The sequence below is a fragment of the Macaca fascicularis genome, chromosome 10 (assembly GCF_037993035.2).
Source record: "Macaca fascicularis isolate 582-1 chromosome 10, T2T-MFA8v1.1".
Taxonomy (NCBI): domain Eukaryota; kingdom Metazoa; phylum Chordata; class Mammalia; order Primates; family Cercopithecidae; genus Macaca; species Macaca fascicularis.
Window position 1 is genome coordinate 91,397,448 of NC_088384.1, and position 17,785 is coordinate 91,415,232.

The 17,785-nt window shown below is 43.3% G+C and overlaps 1 protein-coding gene across 9 annotated transcripts in view; it reads right to left on the reverse strand.

The window, feature by feature from the left end:
* The window catches only part of UQCC1 (ubiquinol-cytochrome c reductase complex assembly factor 1), a 110,176-nt gene that overhangs the window by 42,850 nt on the left and 49,541 nt on the right, over window positions 1-17,785 (reverse strand). For 7 of the 9 annotated variants that reach the window (XM_074005161.1, XM_045362822.2, XM_074005163.1 and 4 more), the window contains one exon: window positions 3,069-3,177. The exons of the other annotated variants lie outside the window; for them this stretch is intronic. In XM_074005161.1, the coding sequence (XP_073861262.1) occupies window positions 3,069-3,177 (109 nt within the window). The remainder of the gene's footprint in view (window positions 1-3,068; window positions 3,178-17,785) is intronic. 9 annotated transcript variants of the gene reach the window in all.

Genomic DNA, 17,785 nt, shown 5'->3' on the forward strand with positions numbered 1-17,785 from the left:
CCTGGCAGTCAGCCAGGACTTTGGCTGACCAGGAGGTATCTCTGGCCGTCATTAAATATGACTGAGATTGCCAACACCACCTTATGTCCACTGTGCGTTGCCACGGAGTCGGGTGGTAAGTACTTGAGGGCATGTGGGAACACTCAGCTCGGTGAATACCTTAAAGGCTGCTGATCTCACTCCGGGCAGCTGTGATATTGTGAAATATATATTTGGTCTTCAACTCCTTTCCTGGCATACAACTCCTAAAATCTTTGGCCTCTCCAAAGTGGTGTCTTTTTGTATGTTAATGATTGACTGGTGGCTGGCAGCACTTAGGTAGCTTCAGGATAGGGGCTGGTCACTGAAAAGACCAAGGGAGGATTAGAAGGTTAGGACTTTCTGTCCCATCTCCCAAACTCCAAAGAGGGCAGAGAGGCTGACTGATTTCCAATGGCCAGTGGTTTAATCAGTTGTGCCTACATAACGCAGCTTCCATAAAATCCCTAAATGGACTGGGTTTGGGGGCACTTCAGGATAGCTGAACAGGTGGATGCTGCTGGACGGCTGCACACCAGGAAAGGTATGGAATCTCCTCACTCCTTCCCACATCTTGTCCTATGCATCTCTTCATCTGTATCCTTTGTAATATCCTTTATAATAAACCGGTAATGTAATAAGTGTTTCCCTGAGTTCTGTGAGCCGCTCCAGCGAATTAACTGAACCCAAGGAAAGGGTGGGAAACCCCAATTTATAATCGGTTGGCCAGAAGCACAAGTAAAACAGCCTGGAGCTTGCAACTGGTGTGGCAAGTTGGGGGCAGTCTTGTGGGCAAAGCCCTCAACCTGTGGGATCTGACACTATCTCCGGGTATACAATATTGGAATTGAATTGGGTTAGAGGACACCCACCTGGCGACCTCTCTCCAGAATTGATTGCCTGTTTGCTGTGTGGGAGAAACTCCCACAAATGTGTCACAGAAACCTTCTGTGTAATTGTAATTGAGTGAGAGAACAGAAAAAATACTTTCTTTTCCTATATTATACAGCAGCCAAGACAGTAAGAAAGCATAACAGTGAGAAAAATGAAAAAGGAACCAAAGAGGATGATTACAAAGATAGCTCTCAGGTGAAGGATACGCATCAACTCAAAAATGGTTACTTTTCTCCTTCCTTGAAGGTAAGAAAAAATAACATAAAAAATAAAAAAGGTTACTTCTGGGGAGTTAGACTGGGGAGAAAAAAGACACTTGTTTTTTTAAACTCAATACTTTTTACTCTTTGATTTCTATTATATGAGCATATGTAACTTTTATAATATGTCCATAAACTTTGTTTACTTCTCAGTCCACAGGGATAACTTTGCCCTGTAACAAAAGAAACCAAATTAACCCATTTCATGACCCAGTCATGGTTCTAATTTGGATGCTCCCAAGCTGGGAGGCAATGAAATGAGAAGTAACAGGGAACTACAAGCTACTAAAACATGATCTAGATACACAAAATACACAACACAAACAAAAGAAGATACTATTGAGAGGTGAAGCCAGCTGGGCTTCTGGGTCGAGTGGGGACTTAGAGAACTTTTCTGTTTAGCTAGAGGATTGTAAATGCACCAATCTGCGCTGCGTATCTAGCTAGAGGATTGTAAATGCACTAATCAGCATTCTGTAAAAACGTACCAATCAGCACTCTGTGTCTAGCTAAAGGATTGTAAATGCACCAGTCAGCACTCTGTAAAAATGCACCAATCAGCGCTCTGTGTCTAGCTAAAGGATTGTAAATACACCAATCAGCACTCTGTAAAATGGACCAATCAGCAGGACATGGGCAAGGACAAATAAGGCAATAAAAGCTGGCCACCCTAGCCAGCAGCGGCAACCCACTTGGGTCCCCTTCCACACTGTGGAAGCTTTGTTCTTTCGCTCTTCACAATATATCTTGCTGCTTCTCATTCTTTGGGTCCATACCACCTTTAAGAGCTGTAATACTTGCCGTGAAGGTCTGCAGCTTCATTCTTGAAGTCAATTGAGACCATGAAGCCACTGGAAGGAAGAAACTCTGGACACACCATCTTTAAGAGCTGTAACGCTCACTGCGAAGGTCTGTGGCTTAATTCTTGAAGTCAGCGAGACCAAGAACCCACCAGAAGGAACCAACTCTGGACACACTATGATCTGTATAACCAACTACATTCTAGTGTTTTGGTTTCATTTTTCTTTTTCTTTTTTTTTTGAGACGGAGTCTTGCTCTGTCGCCCAGGCTGGAGTGCAGTGGCCGGATCTCAGCTCACTGCAAGCTCTGCCTCCCGGGTTTACGCCATTCTCCTGCCTCAGCCTCCTGAGTAGCTGGGACTACAGGCACCCGCCACCTCACCCGGCTAGTTTTTTGTATTTTTTAGTAGAGACGGGGTTTCACCGTGTTAGCCATGATGGTCTCGATCTCCTGACCTCGTGATCTGCCCATCTCGGCCTCCCAAAGTGCTGGGATTACAGGCTTGAGCCACCGCGCCCGGCCTGGTTTCATTTTTCTATTGTCATTACATCCCATGTGACACATATATACAATATATTCCCCTTTCTCAGGTTAATTATTAAATGTATCAATGTACATTTTCAGTAGGTATGTTACTAGACTCTTCTAGGTTGCTAGTGATCAAGGAGCTTGAGTTTCAGTTCCTGAGGAGAGTGTAGGCCCCATACCAGGGCCTCCCATCAGAACTAATTTATAGGACTGGTTCAAATATTGAATTGGTGTCAAAGGTATAGTATCCTTAACTGGATTATCATTTGATTCCCTCCATTCACCAAATCCATCCCTCCTATCACCATGATTTGGGCTTTACAATCCCATCTCCATACAAGATGACTTCATACTGACAAATCACAAATAATGTGTACAAACACAAAGTATCTGTGGAGTATGAGTTTCCACAGAGGCAGAAAAAGTGACTTTAGCTGAACTGCCACTTGATATTAGGCAGCATTTCACAGAAATCTAAAAGCAAGGCCATTTTAGAACAGATAAAACTCCAAACTCAAACCCTTCTCTAGAATTGTCCAGGACCAGCATCTGACAGCACTCACTTACCCCCATGACTCTGCCGCGCTGCTGAACATCCTCCCACATAAAATGAACTATGATACGACACATGTACTTCCCACTCCGGCCTTCCTGCTTCATTCGGACTAGACACATCCTAGGTGGGAAGAAGACAAAAAAACTCTTGGCTGTTTGCATTTTTCACATCACTCATTTCCACTGAAGGACTCCTCATCTAAGAGTGAGTTTAGCAAAGGGCACCAAATCAAACTGGAAGTGAACTTAGTTTAAAAAAAAAAAAAAAAAAAAAACTTTTACTGAAATATAACAAAGATACTATTAACTGTATAAATCTTAAGTATACAGCCTGGATGAATTTTTATGTATTATACATACACCCACACAAGCACCACCAGATCAAGATACAGATTATTTAGGGCACCTCGGATGGCTCCCTCATACCTGGAGGGAACCACATTTTGTGGTTAGAAGATAAACAAGTCTGAATCCTTCATTTTACTGATGAAAGCAGAAGTCCTAAAGAAGGAAAGTAATTTGCTCAACACCAGAGTCCATAAAACTGGGTATAGAACTGTGCTGTCCAATACGGTGGCTCCACTGTGGCTACTGAGCATTTTAAATATGGCTAGTCAAAGCTGAGATGTCGCACAAGTTTAAGATTTCAAAGATTTAGTTCAAGAAAAAGAATGTAAAATATCTCATTCATTTTTAATACTGCTTTCATGTTGAAAAAATATTTCAGATATACTGGGTTACATAAAACCTATTAAAATTTGTTTCTTTTTACTTTTTCAAATGTAAGTACTAGAAAATTTTAAATTACATACATGGCTTGCGTTATACTTCCGTTGGACAACACCTGTCCAGAACACAGATCACAGAAAGTATTATGATTATATTTCTGTAATTATCAAACTGTTTCCCCCACCAGAATGTAAGCTCTACTGAAGATAAAGATCAAGTCTGGTTTTTGTCAACATTTTATTTCCAGGGCTTAAGTACAGTAGGCACTCAATATACACTTGCTGAATAAATAAATGAACAAATACCACAGGGCCAAGGTTAGGACCTTTTCCCCTATACCACATTTGCCTCTAGTCAGTCCAGAGGGTTTTCTGCTCAAGACCTTACATAATCTAAATATACAAGAATTATATTTTATTATATATAGGAATATAAGCAGGGTCCCCAACTTTTCAAACTAGTTCCTCATCTCATGACCATAGTTCATTCTTTTCTGTTTTCCCCTTTTTGAGACAGGGTCTCATTCTGTCACCCAGGCCGGAGTGCAGTGGCACAAACACAGCTCACTGTAGCCTCGACCTCCCGAGCTTAAGGGAGCCTCCTGCCTCAGCCTCCTGTGTAGCTGGGATCACAGGTGTGTACCACCACGCCCAGCTAATTTTTTATTTTTTTGTAGAGATGAGGGTCTCACTTTGTTGTGCAAGCAGGTCTCGAACTCCTGGGCTCAAGACTTCCTCCCACTTCAGCCTCCCAAAGTGTTGGGATTACAGGTGTGGGGCACTGTGCCTGGTAGACCATACTTATTTTTATTGTTTCTCATTAAATAGCTCATTAAGCAGCTACAATAGGATTACTCACCTAAAAGACAATTCCTGTTATAATTATGGAATAGTTAATCCAACCTGACAATTCTACCTCCATACACAATTGATCTTGCCAATTAATATCTACCAGCAATAGTATGGTACAATGAAATGATTACAGCTTGGCCTGTCTCAACATCTTTGTTAATAACTAAGATGGAGAAAACAAAACATATTTACCAAATTTGCAGATGACAAGAAGCTGGGCAGGAGAACAAATGTGCTAGATGACCCAACCATGAACCAAAAATACTTCAACAGGTTGAATCTAACAAGATCAACCTAATAGGGATAAATTCAGGATCCTGCATTTGGGTCTGAAAGAACAACTGTAAAAGTACAGCACAGATGAGTCATGCCTACATATGTGTGAAAAGACTTACAGGTTTAAGTTGATATTATGTGCTCAGTAGGAATCAAGAGGATAACAATGTTGCCCTCCAAATTAATGTGATTTTAGATACAGTAATGCAAATATAATATCCTCAGTGTGTAAAGTGAGACTTTTGTTCTACTCAACACAAACCAGAACCTATTTGGAATACTATCCACAGTTTTGAACATTATATTTTAAGAAATAGGAGGACCAGAAGCATCTTAAGAAGACCAGAAGATATTTAATCTAGAGAAAAACAGGAAAGTTGACTTAAACATTGTAGAAAAGTGATTAAACTGTTTACCAAAGAGAATCAGGCCACGCCTGGTGGCTCACACCTATAATCCCAGCATTTGGGAGGCCAAGGCAGGAAGATCACTTGAGCCCAGATGTTTGAGACGAACCTGGGCAACACAGTGGGACCCCGTTTCTACAAAAAATATGAAAATTAGTCAGGTGCCGTGATGTATGCCTGCAGTCCCAGCTACTCAGGAGGCTGAGGCAGGAAGATCCCTCGAGCCCAAAAGGTCAAGGCTGCAGTGAGCCATGATGGTGCCACTGAACTCCAGTCTGGGTAATGGAGTGAGACGCTGTCTCAACAAACAAAACCAAAGCGTTAGAATCAGAACCAATGGGCAGGTCACAGAGGGAGAAAGATATACTCAACATTGAAGAGCAAAATCAAAAGCTTACTAACAGGAATGTCTAAAGTTTTGTTTTTTTAATTTTAGAGACAAGGTCTTGCTCTGTCACCCAGGCTACAGTGCAGTGGCACAATCATAGCCTACTGTAACTTCAAACTCTTGGACTCAAGTCATCCTTCCACCTCAGCCTCCCAAAGCCCTGGGATTATAGGCATGAGCCACTGTGCCTGGCCTGAGTGTCTGAAGATTTGAATAATGAAACTGACAACCTCAAAAAGTAGAGAATTTGCCTGTCTCTGAGAAGTGAATCAACGCTTGGTGGGAACTAGGGTATCTGACAGAAGGTCAGGTGCAGTGGTTCACACCTGTAATCCCATGGCCGGGGGCCGGTTCACATGGCCGGGTGCAGTGGTTCACACCTGTAATCTCAGCACTTTGGGAGGCCAAGGCCAGCAGATCACCTGAGGTCAGGAGTTTGAGACCAACCTGGCCAACATGGTGAAACCCCGTCTCTACCAAAAACACAAAAATTAGCCAGGTGTGGTGGTGTGCGCTTGGAATCTCAGCTACTCCAGAGGCTGAGGCAGGAGAACTGCTTGAACTCGGGAGGCAGAGGTTGCAGTGCCAAGATCACACCACTGCACTCCAGCCTGGGTAACAGAGTGAGACTCCATCTGAAAATAAAAAGAAGGCTGACTACGTGATCCCAAATGAGATTTACTGATGTGATTCAAAATCTGTAGACTGGGTGCAGTGGCTAACGCCTGTAATTCCAACACTTTAGGAGGCTGAGGTGGGCGGATCACCTGAGGTCAGGAGTTCAAGTCCAGCCTGGCCAACATGGTGAAACCCCGTTTCTACTAGAAATACAAAAATTAGCCAGGTGTGGTGGCGTGCGCCTGTAATCCCAGCTGCTTGGAAGGCTGAGACAGGAGAATTGCTTGAACCCGAGAGATGGAGGTTGCAGTGAGCCAAAATCGCGCCACTACACTCCAGCCTGGGTGACAGAGCAAGACTCTCAAAATGAAAAAACAAAAAAACTGTAACCTCTGACCCCAGGTAGTGCTTAAGAAATAGCACTTTATAGGCTGGGTGTGGTGCCTTACACCTGTAATCTCAGCACTTTGGGAGGCTGAGGTGAGCGGATTACTTGAGGTCAGGAGTTCAAGACCAGCTTGGCCAACATGGTGAAACTCCGTTTCTACTAAAAATACAAAAATTAGCCAGGTATGGTAGTATGCGCCTATAATCCCAGCTACTTGAAAGACTGCGGCAGGAGAATTGCTTGAACCTGGGAGGCAGAGATTGCAGTGAGCCAAGAACACACCACTGCACTCCAGCCTGGGCGACAGGGTAAGACTCCATCTCCAAAAAAACAAACAAACAAACAAACAAACAAAAACCGCACTTTGTGACAATAATGAAACAGGGCACAGAAAAAGATTTGGCTACTTGATAGGACACAGAGCATATTCCACAGCAGAAACAAATTGGGAAAAAGTTCAACAGTCCTTTTTCATAAGACTTTTCTAAAAGTTAATCAAATCCCTCATGTCAGCCTCTCACCTGAAAAGACGCTGTGTGTTTTGATGCTTAAGTGCTGTCAGAGGCCAATTCATCAACAGTAATAGTGAGGTAATGGAATTCTTCATTTATTTGAAAATTCTGTAGTTTGTTAATACACCTGCCCTCTGAGGTTTACAAGGCACAGATTTTCTCAGACCATAAACTTTCTAAACGTATCAACATGGGATGAAGTGTTTTTTGTTTCACAACAGTTTGTTCTATAGCCCTTACAGATAACAGTGGGCTCAAATGGTTATCCAGTTGAAAAGATAAGGCAAAATGAAGACACTTTCAAAATGGTGACTGACAATTCACTCAATGAACATAGGAGTCCCTATTGTGTGAAGGTGTACGGCTGGATGCTGTGGGGATTACAGTGATGGCTAAAACTAGAACCCAGCTTTTATGGAGCAGTTTCCTCTAGGTGAGATAAGGTATGCCACACATAAACAGCCCTAAAAGGGAATGCCATAGATTTCTCAAGAGAAGAGTGCAATGGAGCTTAAGAGGATGACTTTTGGCCAAGTAGAATCAGAGAAAGCTTCATGGAAAATGAAACACCATACCTGGATCTTGGAAGGACAAGCTGAAGTTGAACAGGTTGAAACAAAAGACAAACGGAATGTCCAGCTGATGGACTGTTCTAAGCAAAGGCAGGCCCATGGAAGAGTTCAGGATGTCAAGGTAACAATGACTACCTAGATTGTGGGGAGGGCAGGGTATAGGATGCAGAAAACTGAAGCCACAAAGGTCATGAAGAGCTTTAAAATGACTTGCTAAGAAAAAGTATGGACTTTACTCAGCAGGCAGTGGCCAGCTACTGGAAGAAGATTTGCTTCTTAGCACTGAGAACAGATGAGTCTCTGAGAAGTTAACCCTTTCTTCCCAGCCTTAATCCTATAATAAAATATAAATATCACCAGGGCTGGAAAAGCACAAATTTGGTGAATATAGTCATGTATAACATTACGACATTTTGGTCAACAACAGACCACATATATGAGAGTGGTCCCATAAGATTATAATGGAGCAGAAAAATTCCTATCACCTGGTCTAGATGGTCCTGACCTGGTAGAGGCCTAGACTAATGTGAGTGTTTGTGTTACAGTTTGGTTTTTGTTCTTTTTTTAGAGACAGGGAATCACTTTGTCACCCAGACTGCAGTGCTGTGATACAATCATAGCTCACTGTAACCTCAAACTCTTGGACTCAAGCTATCCTCCTGCCTCGGCATCCCAAGTAGCCAGGACTACAGGTGCACGCCACTGTGCCCAGCTAAGTTGTTAATTTTTTTGTAGAGACAGGGTCTCACCATCTTGCCCAGGCTGGTCTCGAATTCCTGGGCTCAAGTGATCTACCTTGGTCTCCCAAAGTGCTAAGATACAGGCACAAGCCACTGCGCCCAGCTCTATGTCTTAATTTTTAACAAAATTTTTAAAAGTAGAAAATAAAATTTAAAAAAAAAAATGGAAAAAAGATTACAGAATAACAATATAAAGAAAGCTGTATAGTGTGTGTTTTAAGCTTAAAATGTAAGAATCAAAAAGTTTTTTTAGGCTGGGCATGGTGGCTCACACCTGTAATTCCAGCACTTTGGGAGGCCGAGGTGGGTGGATCACTTGAGGTTAGGAGACCAGCCTGGCCAACATGGTGAAACCCCATCTCTACTAAAAATACAAAAATTAACCAGGCGTGGTGGCGCATGCCTGTAGTCCCAGATACTCAGGAGGCTTAGGCAGGAGAATCACTTGAACCGGGAGGCGGAGGTTGCAGTGAGCTGAGATCATGCCACTGTACTCCAGCCTGGGCAACAGAGCATGACTCTGTCTAAAAAAAAAAAAAAAAGTTTTTTTAAATTAAAAAGTTTATAAAGCATAAATGTTACAGTAAGCTAAGTTTAATTTATTATCGAAGAAAAAATTTTTAAATAAATTTAGTGTAGCCTATGGCCAGGTGTGGTGGCTCACACCTGTAATCCCAGCACTTTGGGAGGCCAAGGCGGGCAGACCGCTTGAGCCCAAGAGTTCAAGACCGACTGAGGTAACAAAGTGAGACCCCACCTCTACAAAAAAATGTAAAAATTAGCCAAATGTGGTAGTGAGCGTCTGTAGTCCCAGCTATTGAGAAGGCTGAGGTGGGAGGATTGCTTGAGCCTGGGAGGTCAAGACTGCATTGAGTTGTGGTTGCACCACCAAATTCTGGACTGAATGATGGAGTGAAACCCTGTCTCGAAAAAAAAAAAAAAAAAAATTAGCTTAAGTGTACAGTGTTTATTATAAAGTCTACAGTTGTATACAGTAATGTCTGACTCACCCAGAGCAACTTCTAGTTCTGCAAGCTCTATTTATGGTAAGTGCCTTATACAAGAATACCATTTTTTATTTCTTATATTGCATTTTACTGTACTTTTTCTATGTTTAGATACATTTAGATATACAAATACTTACTATTATAACTGCTTGCAGTATTCAGAATTGTACAGGTCTACAGCCTAGGAGCCATAGGTCATACCATACATCCCAGGTGTCTAATAGGCTATACCACCTAGGTTTGTGTAAGTGTACTCTATCATGCCCACACAATAATGAAATACCTAATGATGCATTTCTCAGGACAGATCCCCATCATTAAGCTACACACAACTGAATTTACTTTAATAGAACTATCGTTTTCAGAATATTCTGATCCAGAAATATAAACTAAAGATTATACCTGCCTTTTGAGAAATATACAACCAGCAAAGATTGTTATAACCTGTACCTAATTTTGCTGATACTAACAGTTTAAAAAACATGGATCGATGCCTGAAAATAAAAGGAGGGCAAATTCTCATTACTCCTAAAACGTTGGACCCAATAAGTTCAACAGACCTTTTATTGATGCAGAACACTAAATATTGTAACTCCTCATTTAACATCACAGATAGATTCTTGGAAACTGTAACTTTAAGCTTAACAACATAAAACGAAACCTATTTTACCGTAGGCTAAGTGACATAAACAAGAGTTATATTCCTACAGTATATTTCTGGTCACAAAAACACCACTAAACTTCTAAATAAAGACCCAAAAGACTTCCAATATTAAACACTGAAATAATGTGAGCTATGCATACATTATGGCAGGGCACACTCAGACTCACACCCATTCCAATAAGGACAATTTAGACATGTCAGTTCACCTCGTGTGCACATCTTTGGGATGTGGGAGGAACAGGAGGACCCAGAGAAAACCCACCTAGACATGGACAGAACATGCAAACTCCATACAGACAGTGGCCCCAGATGGGAATTGTTATTTTTTTCCTCATCACTGTTATAACAAAATGACATTGAACAGAACAATGTAATTTGAAGAACTGCTATATAAACCTCTACAGCCGGGCGCGGTGGTTCAAGCCTGTAATCCCAGCACTTTGGGAGGCCGAGACGGGTGGATCACGAGGTCAGGAGATCGAGACCATCCTGGCTAACACGGTGAAACTCCGTTTCTACTAAAAAAAAAAAAAATACAAAAAAACTAGCCGGGCGAGGTGGCGGGCGCCTGTAGTCCCAGCTACTCGGGAGGCTGAGGCAGGAGAATGGCGTGAACCCGGGAGGCGGAGCTTGCAGTGAGCTGAGATCCGGCCACAGCACTCCAGCCTGGGTGACAGAGCAAGACTCAGTCTCAAAAACAAACAAACAAACAAACAAACAAACAAAACCTCTACAGCAAATCTCATTACACATAAAGTTGTAAGATCAAAGCAAAGAATCAGTCTTCCTATCAACCTGAAGTTACTGAAGATTCCCATGAGTTCTACTGGGAAAATAAGATTCTGATCCAGAGGGCTGTCCAATCACCAGTACCACATTCAGCTAATTAAATGCTCACCTAATTCTTTCCCTGAGTTTGTGAATCAAATTCACTAGGTAGTTAAGGACAGAAAAGTAGTCCTATTGTGAAGGACTTTTTTGTTTATCCTCTTCAAGGGAAAAGCAGAGCTCAAGGCTGGGCCGAAATCTTAAGACAGTCAGCTGCCTGGAATGTCCAGACAAGCAGCTGAATACCAATTCTTAGGCCACCTGACCTTGAAGCCTATCACGTTCAATTTACTCTTGTTTGACAACTGTTTTGAATAGGTAATACATGTACATAGTAATAAAAACCAAGTCTCCTTCCTACCTTCATCCCCTGCCAACCAGTTCCTCTCCCAAAGGCAACCTCAGCTACTAGCTTCTTAGGAAACCTTCCACATATAACCTATACACACACAAGTTTATGTATGTGTGTATTCTTTTTACATAAATGGTACCTTCTTTATCTTCCCTTTTGTGCTAGAACTCTACACATTCTATCTTTTTTTTTTTTTTTTGGAAACGAGGTCTGGCTCTATCACCCAGGCTGGAAAGCAGTGGTACAATCTCAGCTCACTGCAACCTCTGCCTCCTGGGCTCAAGTCATCCTTCTACCTCAGCCTCCCCAGTAGCTGGGACTTCAAGCATGCGCCACCACGCCCAGCTAACTTTTGTATTTCCTGCAGAGATGAAATGGGGTTTCGCCACGTTGCCCAGGCTGGTCTCAAACTCGTAAGCTCAAGTGATCCTCCTGCCCTGGCCTCCCCAAGTGCTGGGATTACAGGCGTGAGCCACCACACCCAGCCAACATACTATTCTCAGATATTAAGAAAAAATTACGCCGGGCGCGGTGGCTCAAGCCTGTAATCCCAGCACTTTGGGAGGCCGAGACGGGCAGATCACGAGGTCAGGAGATCGAAATCATCCTGGCTAACACGGTGAAACCCCGTCTCTACTAAAAAATACGAAAAACTAGCCGGGCGCGGTGGCGGGTGCCTGTAGTCCCAGCTACTCGGGAGGCTGAGGCAGGAGAATGGCGTAAACCCGGGAGGCGGAGCTTGCAGTGAGCCAAGATCGCGCCACTGCACTCCAGCCTGGGTGACAGAGCGAGACTCCGTCTTAAAAAAAAAGAAAAGAAAAGAAAAGAAAAAATTACATCTGATACTGGAATAGAAGGATGGAAGTGAAGAAATCTCAACTCCAACTCTGTGTTCCATCCACAGACACCCCAGTGAAAACTTTTGGACACCAGAATGGATTCCTGCTAATTTATTTGACCATTGTTAGGGTGACATCTGATTGATGCTGAATTCAACTAGTTTATCTGGCAATTTTTCCTATTCTAAAAATGACTAACAGGAAGAAAGAAAAAAAAAAAACTTGGCCGGGCGCGGTGGCTCAAGCCTGTAATCCCAGCACTTTGGGAGGCCGAGGCAGGCGGATCACGAGGTCAGGAGATCGAGACCATCCTGGCTAACACGGTGAAACCCCGTCTCTACTAAAAATACAAAAAGAAATTAGCCGGGCGTGGTGGCGGGCGCCTGTAGTCCCAGCTACTCTGGAGGCTGAGGCAGGAGAATGGCGTGAACCCGGGAGGCGGAGCTTGCAGTGAGCCGAGATCGCGCCACTGCACTCCAGTCTGGGCGACAGAGTGAGACTCCATCTCAAAAAAAAAAAAAAAAAAAACTTAAATAGCAAAAACGGACAAGTGCTATAATTAACAGTTAACACAACTACATGCCAGGCACTAGGCTAAGTGATTTGGATGCATTATTTTTTCTAATCTTTACAACAACTCCATGAAGCTGATACTGGTGTCCTTACTGTCCTCATTTCACAGGTGAGAAAATTTGAGTCTTAGAGAAGTAACTTGCCCAATGATACAAACCTAGTAAGTGCTAAAACTGAGATCTGAACCTAGACAATCTGATCCCAAAGTCCTACTAAGGTTTTTGTTGTTTTTGCCTCCTTCAATGATTAGAACAAACCCTCCAGAATCTATTGACCCTATTTTTCATTCAGTCCTCACAAGTACAGTAATTTAAGCTTCAAAACTAGCATCATGTTAGAAATACCACATCAGAAAAAAAAAAAAAAAAGACTGGTAACTGGAGGCAAGCATACCTATAACAAGAGTAACTGCTAGCAGCCTAATAGGAAAAGAGGAAATGAAAAATTTATTTAATAGAGACATGAAAAAACTAGCAGAGCAATTAAGGTTCAACAGGTACAACTCAAAGACAATAGTCTGGCAAAATACAGTTAAGAGTTATCAGGACATCAGTTATTAGGACAATATTAGTTATTAAGAATTATCAGGACATCATGAGTTATTCAGAAAAGGCTAAAGTATGTTGAATGGTAAAAGAAAAATAAATAGGCCAGGCGCGGTGGCTCATGCCTGTAATTCCAGCACCCTGAAAGGTCAAGGCAGGCAGATCACCTGAGCTCAGGAGTTCGAGACCAGCCTGGACAACATGATGAAACCTCATCTCTACAAAAAATGCAAAAATTAGGCCGCGCACGGTGGCTCACACCTGTAATCCTAGCACTTTGGGAGGCTGAGGCGGCCGGATCACCTGAGGTCGGGAGTTCAAGACCAGCCTGACCAACATGCTGAAACCTCGTCTCTACTAAAAATGCAAAATTAGCCAGGCGTGGTGGCGCATGCCTGTAATCCCAGCTACTTGGGAGGCTGAGGCAGGAGAATCGCTTGAACCCGGGAGGTGGAGGTTGCAGTGAGCCAAGTTCATATCATTGCACTCCAGCCTGGCAACAGAGCAAGAAACTGTCTCAAAATAAACAAACAAACAAACAAACAAAAATTAGTGGGGCATGGTCGTGCATGACTGTAGTCCCAGCTATTTGGAGGCTGAGGCAGGAGAATTGCTTGAGCCCCAGAGGTGGAGGTTGCAGTGAGCTATGATTGTGCCATTGTACTCCAGCCTGGGAGACACAGAGAGAGCTTGCCTCAAAAAAAATAAAAATAAAAATAAAAAGACATAAATAAAGAAAAATAAAACAAAGTCAAAATGGTTAATAAAAATTAAAGACTTGAAGATCCTGCTACCCACTGCAAAACAAAGCCAACACTTGTCACAGACTCTGACCATATAACAATAATGTTGAGTCATTAAGTAAGCTATTTCACAATACAGCTCACTTCAAATCACATCATGGGTGTATATCTTCATAATAAATGTCTAAATTTAACATTGAGAGGTCAAATTACATTTTGTCACTGATTTAAAGTCATAATGTCAGACCTCTGTTGGAAACGAGTGGGAACTGAGGACAGGGGGCATTGTGGAGGGAATAACACACTTCTATGCTAAAACATAATGAAATAAATAAAAACTGCCCTTAAGAATGCAGGCTGGGCGCAGTGGCTCATGCCTGTAATCCCAGCACTTTGGGAGGCCGAGGCGGGCGGATCACCTGAGGTCAGGAGTTCGAGACCAGCCTGGCCAACCTGGTGAAACCTCATCTCTACCAAAAATATAAAAATTAGCCAGGCATGGTGGCAGGTGCCTGTAGTCCCAGCTACTCAGGAGTCTGAGGCAGGAGAATCGCTTGAACCTGGGAGGCAGAGGCAGCAGTGAGCCGAGATCGCGCCATTGCTCTCCAGCCTTGGCATCAACAGTGAGACTCCGTCTCAAAAAAAAAAAAAAAAAAAAAGCAAAATATCAGTGTGCCAACCTGTATCCAGGAAAAAAAAAAAAAAAAGAATACAAAATAAACTTTAAAAACTATCTTGTAATGAGAAAGATTCCTATATTAATTAATCATTTATTGAATAAGTATTACTAAGCACCTACTCTGAATATTGACTGAATCTGTGCAGAAGCTACTACTCTCTGTTTAGGATCAACTCAAGGTGCTCCTCCCAAGTTTGATGTGTCACCCAGGCTGGAGTGCAGTGGTGTGATCTCAGCTCACTGCAATCTCTGTCTCCCAGGTTCAAGAGATTCTCCTGCCTCAGTTTCCTGAGTAGCTGGGATTACTGAGTAGCTGGGATTACAGGCACCCACCACCACACCCGGCCAATTTCTGTATTTTTAGTAGAGATAGGGTTTCACCATGTTGGTCAGGCTGATCTTGAACTCCCGACCTCTAGTGATCCACCTGCCTCGGCCTCCCAAAGTGCTGGGATTACAGGCGTGAGCCACCGCGCCTGGCCTGATGATGTTCTTAAACCCACAATTTATTATTTAGGTTTTAAGCTTCACAGTACTATCCTTGTCTCTCAGTGATTCCAGTGGCTCATACATAATACTGATCTCTTTTACATATAAGAAAGGCAAATAATCCAGCTAGCAAAGTAAAGAAAAAAAAAGGACTGTTCAAACCTGGCACCCAGATATCTCTAAAAGGCAAGCATGGAGACAGGACAAAGGAAGAAAATGTCACTCACTAGGAGTATCAAATGATAAAGGGCTGAAGCTATCAATCCTGCCTTGTGGAAAATAATAATAATGATTACTATCATTTACTAAGTTCTGTAATATGAAACTTGTCACTGTAAGATGCGTTTACATTCATTCTCTCTCAGAACATTATAACTATCCCTGTTTCACAGAAAAGAAAACACACTCTGAAGAGGTTAAGTAACTTAAGGTTGCACAGTAGAGAAGAAAGGGGCTGGAATGAAGCCTGAGCTCCCCGCTTTTTCCCCCATTCTGTGATAACACAGCATCAAGAACCTCTTCCTGCTAAATAAGACAAGTAGGAAGGCAACAATACTGTCTGCAGAGTTCAAAGGAACAGGAGAGTTTCCTAGCTATGATTTCCTCCTCTCAGCCTAAATCGGGGAGGGAAGACTCTTGTTATTCCTGATGCTGACCTCCTGCCAGGTACTGGCAGCTCTGAGCATCCTGTCTCGCTCGCTCTGTTTGGGCCCTCTGACAATGCCAGTTGTGTTTTGGCCTTGTTTCTCCGGCATGGTAGTTTATAAGCTGCTTAGAGTAGATCTGATTTTGAATTAATAAAGACTAGCAGGCACTTGGGCAGGTTTGTCACTCTGGCTGCTATGAAGGAATCCCAAAGGGGACTTTCACACAGCTTGTTTCCCTTACTCTGTCACCAGCTGAGGCCAAGAAAGCAGAGCCTAGATGGCTACACTCAAGCCCCAGCAGTGTGCTAATGAATGAGTTTATTGATCTGTAAGCTGGCACGCTGACCCTTTTCCAGGGCTGTGTACAAGGCTATCTCCACCTGGTTTCCCAAATTCCCTCACCGTGAAGCCTAATCCTTCTGGGGGGAGCATGAGGGCCACAGGACAACCTGTGGGCAAACAGACAAGTTGGGTGAGGTACTTCCTGAAGCCATCTCACCTGACAACAGGCCTCCTCCAAGAGCTACACCTGGCCTGCAGCTTGCCTGTCAGATCCACTATAAAGAATAAGCCCCTGGGTAGCGGGTATCAGCGCACTTAGGGTATGCAATGTTGGTAAAATGCTGCTGCATAGGCCTTTGGTTTGGGCAATAAAGCTACAAGCGTGGGTGTTTGAACACTGCAACTCTGGCTGGGGGAGGGTAAAAGAGGATGTGCACATGGCCAGGGCTCACCATGTATAGCAGGCCTGGGGTTGCTGGAATCCAGCAGAAGCCTGAATGCCCTACAGCTACAATAAAAATGCTGTGGTGGTTTTAAAGAGCCTCTGCAGAGGCTGCCAGTGTCTGCCAGCGCAGTTCTCTGGCTGCACTGAGACTGGCACCAGTCTGCTTTCTAACCTCTTCCCATCCCCACACTTTAATTCCTTCTCTTCTTTCCCAAAGGCTTCTTCCCTTCAGCTTACAAAATCGTTCCAGTGTTTCCCCCACTTTAAAATAAAAAACAACTAAATGCTTCCCTTCTAAACTGTTTTTCCCTCAAGTGATCATCTCCTCATTTGAAACTTCTTAAAAAGTAGTTTACAATAACTTCTTTGCCTCTTAATTACTCCTCAATCCCACATAGTCTGTTCTAGCCCCCAGAAGTCCAAGGCAACTGCTTTCCTTGACCATCCCCAGGCAACCCCCCTTCCCCTGTGATCCCATATAATCTGTACATCATCCTGTGCTAGTTTCAGGTTTACCTGTGGCCTCTCCCGGGACACACATAGTGAGCGCCAAGAAACACGGGGCCCATCATACAGCTGGTGATCCGTAAATGTTTGCTATGCTCATATGACATGTTCATACTCAGGGGGAGAGACCCCTATCCCCTGACCTCCAAATAGGACAATCAGAAAGGAAGCAAAGTGTTTAGAAGGGGCAGGTAACCACAGTTAACTTCAGAGTTGTCTCGGGTCCTCCACTACTGAGTAAGTGGCCTGAGACAATTCCTTAAAATTGCCAAAACTGTCTCCCCATTTGCAAAATGAGAGAAGTGGACTAGATCTGTAGTTTTTAAACTGCATTCTGAGTTTCCATGGAACTACCTAAGGGTCTTTTTTCAGTGGGCATGTTGTGAAGATGTGAAGCAAGCAGGTCATTCCCACCTCCTTTTATCATATGTATCATATTTGGTGGCTGAGCATAAGATTTCATTTTTAAAAAGGACTCTGCTGGCCGAGCGCGGTGGCTCAAGCCTGTAATCCCAGCACTTTGGGAGGCCGAGGCGGGTGGATCACGAGGTCAGGAGATCGAGACTATCCTGGCTAACATGGTGAAACCCCGTCTCTACTAAAAATACAAAAAACTAGCCGGGCGTGGTGGCGGGCGCCTGTAGTCTC